General features: G+C 23.8%; 1 protein-coding gene across 2 annotated transcripts in view; it reads left to right on the top strand.

Moving 5' to 3' along the window:
* Positions 1-10518, top strand: part of LOC100198483 (sortilin-related receptor) — a 94468-nt gene that overhangs the window by 1057 nt on the left and 82893 nt on the right. For both annotated transcript variants that reach the window (XM_065787753.1, XM_065787754.1), the window contains exons 2-4: positions 58-459; positions 6888-6955; positions 7914-7975. In XM_065787753.1, coding sequence (XP_065643825.1) covers positions 58-459; positions 6888-6955; positions 7914-7975 — 532 coding nt within the window. The remainder of the gene's footprint in view (positions 1-57; positions 460-6887; positions 6956-7913; positions 7976-10518) is intronic.

Genomic DNA, 10518 nt, shown 5'->3' with positions numbered 1-10518 from the left:
TTTTATAGACGCATTTTGGTAATTTTCATATGAAATAATTTTAATATTTGTTTACAGTTTTCATTCAATGATAATCATTACATTGCTAAAGTTCATTGGTCAGGAAGCAACAGTTCAGCAATTCTCATTCTTATGACTGATCCTGATTTTATGCTAAGCAGTTTAAGACCAAGTTATTTTTATGTCTCGCGAGATTATGGTAAAACTTTTGAAAATATAACAAAAGATCTTATTCTTCCAAATGGAACACAAGCTGTTGTGACTGATTTTTTTTCAAGCAGTGCCGATAATAAAAAGTATATATTGATATCTAAATTCCATCAATACATTTTTCAGTCAGATGACGAGTTTATTTCGTTTCAACGAGTTTCTGTGCCTTTTATACCAATGGAAATAAAATATCATCCTCGGTTTGCATCTAATGTTTTAGCTTATGAAAAAAATGAGGGCAATAAAATGGTATGTGGTTTTTTAGTTTATTATCAAAACATACTGCGTGCATATAAACCCCTGTACAAATTTTGTATAAATTGTTTGTTAATTAAATAAACAAATAAAAATCTTTTTTTTTTTCAATTAAATCTTTGCAAAAAATTACACTATACTATAAATTAAATTAAAGTTTTATATTTTTAGCTTTAAAGGCCTTTTAAAAAATCATCAGAAGTGCTATTTTTGTTATCATAATAATAAAAGTATAATTTTTTAAAATAGAAAATAATTATCGATTGTAGCTATTAGTAACTTGTTATCTAATAGTCATGATTTCAATTAAAAGTATCGTTTTTTTTAGTTATGAAGATATTTTTATATAATATAAATTTTTTTCATTTTTGAACTCCAGAAATATAAAAAATATAGTACCAATTGATGTTGTAAATGTTTTGACTTATTGAAGATAGAATTTATATATTTTACAATAATTATCTTTACATTTAAATAATTCCACTTCTTATTGGTAATTAAATTTATGCAGAAGTACTTTAGTAGATGGTTTTCTAAATACAATTTAGACACCCACCCAATCTACTTTAATAAATGTTTTTTGTTTTTTACAACTTGAGATAAAATTATGTGTAAAAACTGGCTTAGATGTGATGTTGGGGAGTTAATTTCAGCAATAATTGATCTCCTTAAAAGACCTTTTGGTGGTTAGATATATTTACTTTGTCAATAATTTTTTGACATTTATAAATTTTTGGAGTAATCAAGAAATTTCTTGATTTCCAATCAAAATTTGTGATATAAACTTATTTTATTATTTATTATAATTTGCTTTATTTATTTATTATACTTATTTAAATATTTGCTATAAACTTATACTTACAAATCATTTTTATTGACTTTTTATTGTATTTTTGCTATAATTGATGCAGGTAATCTGCGGTGCTTGTACTAGACTGAGCAATGAAAGCCCATAGAGAAATATGAAACACTTCTATTGAAAAAACTTATTATATAAAGGAGGATAACTAATAAAAACAAAGAAAAATAAGCAGATGTTCAGAATAAACACAGATTGTGTTAAATTATTTTAGATAAAACTTAATTATAAATACAATAAATTGTTGAAATAGGTACTTGTTGGATAAATAAACTCAAGCTGATAAAATATAGAAGCTTGTTAGTGAAAACAGAGAAAAGTCAGGGAATTCAGATATCTGCAAAAAAATCAGAAGATTATCAGGGAAATTAAGTTAAGTTTTAGAAAAATCAGGGAGAAATCAGGGAAAATAGCTCTTCATCAAACTTACATAACTTAAGTAAGTTGTATATGGTACACATAATATAAAAGATTTTTTGGCAGATAGTTTTATGAACTTCTCTTGATACATTTAATGTGGGTTGTATTATGGTTTATGTTTTTGCAATTGAAGAGCATTTTTCTAAACAAATCTAGGTCAATTTTTGTGAAGTTGAGTTTGGGTAATTTTAAATTTAATCAAGAAAACAGGTAGAAGATCAGGAAAATTTCAGGGAAAAATCAGGGAATCCACCTTAAAATATTGGCAAACACCCTGGTATATATATTTCTGTAAAGATTTTTCAAAATTCGGTTATTTTATTAAAAATAAACTAATAGCGAAGAATTATCAACATATTTTTGTATAATGTGCATTCATTTTTGTTATTAATTTTAGAATACCAATTTATGACATCAGTGGTATTTTTCCACTACTGCAAATTTAGTATTGTTTTGTCTAATTTAATTTTAGAGATTGTCCATAAAGTGTGTATGCTCGGAGGAGAAGAGGGGGTCTACAAATTGCGCAGTGTACTCAAAAAAGCATATGGCAAAATGTGTGTGTGAAATAAAAGCATATATACTTTATGGATGACCTCTTACCAACACGGGCTAGCTCAATTTTTGAAAGAAATAGTAGTCTACAAGAAAGTCTATTTAGAAAATTTAGCTTATAATCTTTAGTGTACAAATGCTCGTACTGGTGCAACTGATTCAATTCTAGCTCCTAAATTTATTTCATCAATATTTTAACAATATTTCTTAAGTTTTTAGGGGTTTTAATGAAATATTATTGCGCATGGGTTTTGCAAAATACTATGAAATATTATTTAGAAATACTATTGCGCAGTTTTTTAAGTCGATTATCTGGGGTAATTTGGTATATGTTGCTTGTTTTATCAGGAAAAACCAAAATATTTTTGATTTTATATTATTAATGGTCTTGCTTAAGTTCTTTTTGGAAATAATTACTTGTATTTCAAAATTTTGTTGTTTAATCTATTTAAGAAATCATTTTAAAAGTTTTTTTGGCTGGGAACATTTTTTGTTATGAATTAAAAATTTTCAATAGACGTCTTCACAGTTTCAAAATTTTCAAAATTTTGAATCCAAAGAGGAATCTCAAGAACTCATTTAAATTAAAAAAAAAGTAAGGTTCTTTTAACACCAAAAGACATCAATTCGCAGCTCAGGCAAATTAAATTTCGAAAATTTTCAAAATCGCTCCACCCTAATATATATATATATATATATATATATATATATATATATATATATATATATATATATATATATATATATATATATATATATATATATATCAATATCAATATCAATATATTTTGATAAAAGATCTTACAATCGAGGTCATTTACAAAACAGTAAAAACTAATCTCAAGTAAATACCAAGAAATAGTATTAATAATACAAATAATAATGATAATAATGACGATAAATTAAAAATTATAATAAAAACAATATTAATTTTAATAATAAAACAATATTAATTTTAAAACAACAGTTGAATATTATGCATAGACAGGTAAGTTACAAACAGTTATGTACAGACAAAACGTAACAATGATTTAATAAATATAATAAATCCTAATATCAATAATCATAACAAAAATAATAAAATTTATATAAATATTTGATTAAAAAATAACAATAAATAAACAAACAATAAATAAAAAATTAATAACACACAAATAAAAACGTGTCACACATACAAAAAAACATTTAGTCAGGAAAAAAATATAGAGTTTTCATAATAAATGAAAATATTCAAATAAAAAAGGAAATCATATCATAATACCCATCAAACACATATCGTCCCTCGAAATTAATAAAATTTAAAATTTTTTCTTCTTCTTTTCTTTAAAAACGTAGCAATTATCATATTATTTTCGAATATTTTTTTCTTTTAACTTTGGTTTTTTGTCTTTCTTTTTTTTTTTTTTCTCGTTTCTTTTTGCGTTTTTTTCTTTTGTTAGTTGTTAATTTGGTTTTTATATTTTTTGTTTCTGAGTTTTGCTTTTTAATTTCTTTCTTTTTCTTTTTTTCACTCCCTTTATTTTTATTTTATTTATTTTTCTTATTTTATTCTTTTTTCTTTCTTTTTTTTTTATTTATAAAATTCGTTATAAAAAAGCGTCTGCTATTCCGGAAGTTTCTGCACTGAATGTGATTACGAATTCTCTAAATACTTATTGTTTTATTTAGTCTAAAAATTTTTTGCTAGATTTTTGATACTTGAATCTTCAGCCTTAATTACAAACTCAAAATAAAACTATATTTTCAATATATATATATATATATATATATATATATATATATATATATATATATATATATATATATATATACACATATTTAATAAAAAATATATTATAAAATATATATATTATTATATATATATATGTATTATATATATTATTATATATATATATATATTATAAAAACTTTATTATATATATATATGTATATATATATATATATATATATATATATATATATATATATATATATATATATATATACATATATATATATATACATATATATATATATATATATATATATATATATATATATATATATATATATGCATATATATATATATATATATATATATATGCATATATATATCGATGTCTTTATTATAAAAAAAAGAAAAAAAATCTCACATAAACAACTGTTTCTTTCAAGAAGGCTTTCATAATATATCAGTGTTATTTACTCTCTTTCAAGCAATTCTGCGCATTAGGAATCATGATACTATTAAATATGTGTGCACACAAAATTATCGGAACTGTGAAGAGGTCTATTAGAGAGATTATATCAGTTTCATATCCTAAGAAAAATGGGTTTTCCAATAAATTCTTTTAACAAGGTATATTTTTTCAAATAAAGAAATAGTATAGCTTTATATATGCCCCAGCTGTAATGGTTGTTACATTGGTAAAACCACCAGATAAAATGCAACAAGAATATCTGAACATTTAAACACTGATAATTATCTCCTTTATCTACAAATATCTCTTTTACATTCTTAAAGTGTAAAAACTCAACTAACTCCTACTCTTTCTCCATCTTAGATCTTTCAAAATATGAATTCAAAATTAAAGAAGGCATTTATATTCATATGAAAAAACCTTCAATTATAGTAATATAGATACTCCATCTAAATTGTTACCTTTAACCTATATTTTATTTTTGTATTTACAAAGGCTCGAATTAACGCAAAAAAAATCACGAAAAAAAAATTTGGAAAATCAAATTTTTATTCACGTAAAGCTGAACAATTGCTCAACGTTTTTGGAGTAAATTGCTTAACTTAACGTGAATATAAATCTGAGCAATTTTGTTCAAGTTTGTATTCGCGTTAAGCAATTCCTTTTTTTTATTCACCCGGTCTTATAACCTGTAGACCAAACCAGTAAGATCCAAGCAAAAAAACATTAGGTTCCACGTTTTTTATAATTTATTGTTTCTTGATTTAGCGTATTATTAAAAATTTAAGTATAGTTAAGTTTTTCATTCAAATGGTTTTTAGGTTGATGTTTTCATTCAATTTTTTCATTCAAATTGTTTTGCAATAAAAAATGAAACATAATTTGGTTTAGTAAATCAAATTATATTTTCTTAAGTTTAAGAATATGCTTAAATTATTTTTTTAGAATAAAATTTCTTTGAACAGAAGTAAAATCATTTATTAGTTTTAATTTAATTTTTTTATAATTTAATTTTTATTTTAACTTTTGAAATCACTGATTTAATGTTTGCAATAGAATGTTTTTACTTTTAAAACTATTTTCAAGAAACAAAATGTAATTAACTATTCAAAACATTTACAATTTAAATAAAACTTTCTTGCTCACTTGTACTATGTTGTAAATCTGATATTGTTATTGTAGCTAGATATAAATTTAACTTTCAGCAACAATCTTAATAAGCTGGGCATTACCGACTGGGTATTACGGACACCACTAAGTTAAATTTATAATCATTGAGCGTTAAAATTCTTTTAAATTTTTCTAATTTTTTTTATTCAATTTCAAATTTCAATTGCAAAATTATTTGAATAAGAGAATTTTAGAGGACTAAAATTCTTTTGTTCAAATAGATTTCTTTTTAAATAAAATTCCTAGAAATAACTTGTGTATTTAAATAAAATATAAAAAAATAGTATTATGTTTTTTATATTCTATTTGAGATTTCTTGTTAAAATAATTTTTAGTTAGAAGTTTATATTATGTGTTAACACCATGTAAGATATAAATAGAAACATTTATATGGCTAATTTTTGTGATTCTTTGAGTATACTAAGTAAATTTACTAGTTAAGTAACTGTAAGTTACTGTAGTAACTTAACTGGTTGTTTTGATTTATTTTAAAGGTAAATTTACTGTGATGGACTTTATTCATTCAGTAAATCAAAGTAAATATAACTTTCAAATCTTTTTGGCTTCTACTCAGAGATTTAAAGTAATTTAATTTAAAAGTGCTTTGTGTTGAATAAAATCTCCGTGCGAGAGAATGCAAGATCATACTTCTATTCAAAAAATAAATTTAACGGGACGTACTTTATGACCCCTAATAAAAAACTTAGTCAAAAACATTACTTTTAAGAATGGCCAAAAATAAAATGCTAAATTAGAAAAGAAAAAAAGAAATGAACAAAAAAAACATAAACAAATCACGAAAATGTTTTTTTAAGAAAAAACTAATCTCGAAGGTGTGAAAAGCAATCATGATTCCCAATTGCGATCCGCCTAATTCGAGCTCTGATGTATCAATAAAAACCTTTGCTAAAAAAACTCTATAAAAATTTTAATGTTAAATAAATAACGTTATTAACGCAGATTTGTAAATCATTTTATATCTTATGATGTCTATGATGATTTTCTACTAACTTATATATACATACATACATACATACATACATACATACATACATACATACATACATACATACATATATATATATATATATATATATATATATATATATATATATATATATATATATATATATATATATATATATATATTTATATATAATTTAATGATAATGATTTCTTATTTTCCTGTGAAAAGTATTTTCCTATTCTTTTAAATACTTTAAATTTAATTATTTTAGTTATACTCATCATCTAATAATGGAAAAAGTTGGTCATATAAATCTTCCAGAGTTGTCGATTATTACTGGTTTGTTCATTCTTTTTTTTTTTTTGAATAATTTCTTACTTATAAATGTTATCATAACTATATATTACTTTAAATATTATAATTTATATTGAGAAAACTACTGTGTTATTGTGTTTGAAAACATTAAAAATTATTTATGCAAATTATGTAATTCATGTAAATTATGTATTTAATTATGTAAATCATGTTTCTTTTGATACAAATATCATTAGGTTTGATCGAATTAAAATTATAAATATAATGAAAGTGGATTTTCATGTATTTTAAAAATCTACTTAATTTTAATTTCACATATTTGTCAACAAATACTGTAATTTATTATGACAATTTGTTTAAATATTTATACATTTGAATATCACTTTTTTCCTGTTTTATGTTTTTTAATACCTCTGTAGGATGGGTTAACAAATAAAACCATTTATAAAGAGACATCACCACACCAGTGTGTGCACCTATTATTTATTTCAGTAAATTAGTTTAGCCAGAACTTATAGAAAAAGTTCTGGCTAATCTAATTTCTAAAATTTTTGCTTAAAATTTAGTATAATAGAATCCTAGATGCAATTTCTCATGTTGTAATATTCTTAACAACATGAAGATGAGACTTCATTGATGTTCAGACATGTTCACTTCAATCAATAAGTTTGTTTCAAAATATTTTTTCTTAATAGTCTCTACTTAATAAGATCATGTTTGAAAGTTACTGTTCGTAATTATTACTTATAAGTTTAACTTTGGATTTGTTTATTTATTTTTAGAAAATATTGTACTAACTTGAAAATGTACAAAATTAAAAATTTTGTAAACAACATGATTATTATCATGTTTATAAATTTGTATCAATAACCTAAAACCCAAAATTATTTTTAATCTTTTTTATGGCAGTTCATAATTTTTATTTTTGTTATAGTTTTTTGTAACAAAAATAAATTCTGATTTCAATATATCAATTTATTAGGAGTTATGCTCCACCCTATGACATGGAGACATATGTTTATTATCTTAAGGAAAGATATTACGGTAAGACTTATTTTTCTGTAATTTTTAATTTATGCTTGTAATTTTCATATATGTTTTAAAATTTATATATATTTTTTCTTTCTAATTATTCAATAGTTCTATAAGTAGGTTATTCTATTATTAGTTAGAACAAAATTAAAATGTTTGAACATTTAATTGTTTAAAAATTAAAATACTAGTTTATGTTTAATTATTTAAATTTTTTTTTACGCATTTAGAGAAAAATAATAAAAATAAGTTTGTAAAAAAACATTTTCTTTTTAGTGGTTTCATATTTCTATTATAAAAGATATAAATAATTTAAATTATATATTTTCTGTTTTTTTTTACACAAATAATTTGTTTACACAAACTTTAATGATTAATATTTAATAATTAATAATTTTAATAATTTAATGATTAACATTTAATAATGAAAATGTTCAAGTCGTTAGTTATAATAATGTATATAACAAATTAATTTAAATCAAATGAAATTGTTTTGTCACTCTTTCACTTTGAACTATTTATTTAAAAGTTAGTAAAAGTTAATGACTTTTTTTGTTAAAATTTGTTTTGTCTCTCTCTCAATGTTGCTCACAATGTTGCATTATTTTTTGTGGTCATACTTTGGTAGAATTTAAAATTTGTTTTGTCGCACAATGTTGCTCTCAATGTTGCTTTCAATGTTGCATTATTTTTGTACTTTGATAGAATTTGAAATTTTATTTTTATTTTTGATAGAATTTGAAAAAAGATTTTATTTAGAGATTTCATTATTTTGTAAGTTCAAATATTTAATATAAATATTTAAAAGTAGCTCTTAAAGTAAGTGAGACATTCATAGGGATGTGTGCTTTCTTTTCTTAAATATTCTTTTAAGATCAGAAGGGTAAATTCTATCAATAGTTTTCAATATTTATTTTGGTTTGCCAAAATGTAGTTAACCCATAGCACTATATATTTTATTTTTTTGCTACATCTTTACTTCTAACAAGGCTGCAAGCAACCACTATTAGAGTTGGAAGTTACTTGAAGAAATAAAACAATGTCTATAGAGCAAGATTACGATTGAAAGAAGACTTAAAAGATTGCAAGTTATATGAATTAGGAAAATAATATGAAGGAACCAAATTCCAAAGAACTAAAGTTCTAGGAAAAAAACTCTACAAATAAGAACTTTTTGAGCACTTAGGAACAGCCATATTAAAAGGATTACATTTAATTGAATGACAAGTAACACGAGAATGAATTTTAATAGAAGGCACAAGAGATGCTAGCTCTTTAGAGCAGTGCCCATTATAGTATTTATAGAAAAGAGTGAAAAGAAGCATTACTATGACAATGTGATAATGGTTGGAAGTTGCTGCAAGAGCTGGTCCAACTTTGTTTTAAATGTGTTTTTACACTTTGTCTAGAAGAAAAAGGGCATCATTGGAAGATCCGCCCCAGATATGGCAACAGTATTTCATACAAGGACGAATTTGAAACTTATAGAGATAAAGAATAGAATCAAGAGTAAAAAAGTGGAGAGCACAATAAAGAGTCTAAGAAGATGCTAATTTTGCAATGGATTTGGTATATGGTTTCCAAGATAGATCAGAAGTAAGAGTTAATTCTAAAATATGAAGTGTAGATGACTCATCAAGTATTCATAATTCATAAATTTAGAAAATAATATAGATTATTGCAATAATGATTAGTTGAAAAAAATTGAGTTTTATCTGAGTTAAAGTTCACTAGCCACTGAGAGCCCTATGCTCTAGCAGAAGTGAGATCCTTTTCAAGCTCAAATGCCCCCTCCAAACAATCAGATAGTGTTGTCTTTTTATTAAGACAAGAATAAATGGTAGTATCATTGGTGAACAATTCCACCTTAAATGTGAGAATATCTGGAAGATTGTTAATGTAAATTAAAAAGAGTATAGGGCCAAGGATAGAACCTTGAGGAAGCCCTGAAGTTACAGGATATGAAGAAAAGTGCTGTCCATTGAGAAAAACTTTGATACTACGATTGGAAAGAGAGGATTCAATAATCTTAAAGATATTACCTGATACACAGTAAGAAGAAAGCTTATGGAGAAGACCAGCATGTCAAACTTTATCAAAGGCTTTAGAAATGTTGAGAGCGATAGCCTTAGCCTCTATACATCTATCTAATGCATGACAAACCTATCAGTTATTACCATTAACAAATCAGCAGTAGAACAAGAAGATGGATCTCCATATTGATAATCAGTAAGTCATTAGATTCATTTAACAAAAACTTTATGAGAGATTAAGTTTTTGTTAAATAAAGACTCAAAAACCTCGCTTATGATAGGAAGAAGACTAATGGGATGGTAGTTAGACGAGTCAGAATGCTCTACATAATTTTTGAAAATAGGGATAACAGATGGTGCTTTCCAGCAGGCTGGAAAACAAGACTCTGCTAAGCACTTTTTAAATAGTTTTGAAAGTATAGATAACAACTCTGGAGAACACTTCTGCAAGACTACAACAGGTATGTTGTCTGGACCACAAGTTGTAGAGGAGTCTAAGCAGAAAATCACTTTATTTGCAGA

Source organism: Hydra vulgaris, chromosome 01 (genome assembly GCF_038396675.1).
Source record: "Hydra vulgaris chromosome 01, alternate assembly HydraT2T_AEP".
NCBI classification, from domain to species: Eukaryota; Metazoa; Cnidaria; class Hydrozoa; order Anthoathecata; family Hydridae; genus Hydra; species Hydra vulgaris.
The sequence above is the reverse complement of the archived record's forward strand: the minus strand, read 5'-3'. Positions and strand labels throughout refer to the sequence as shown.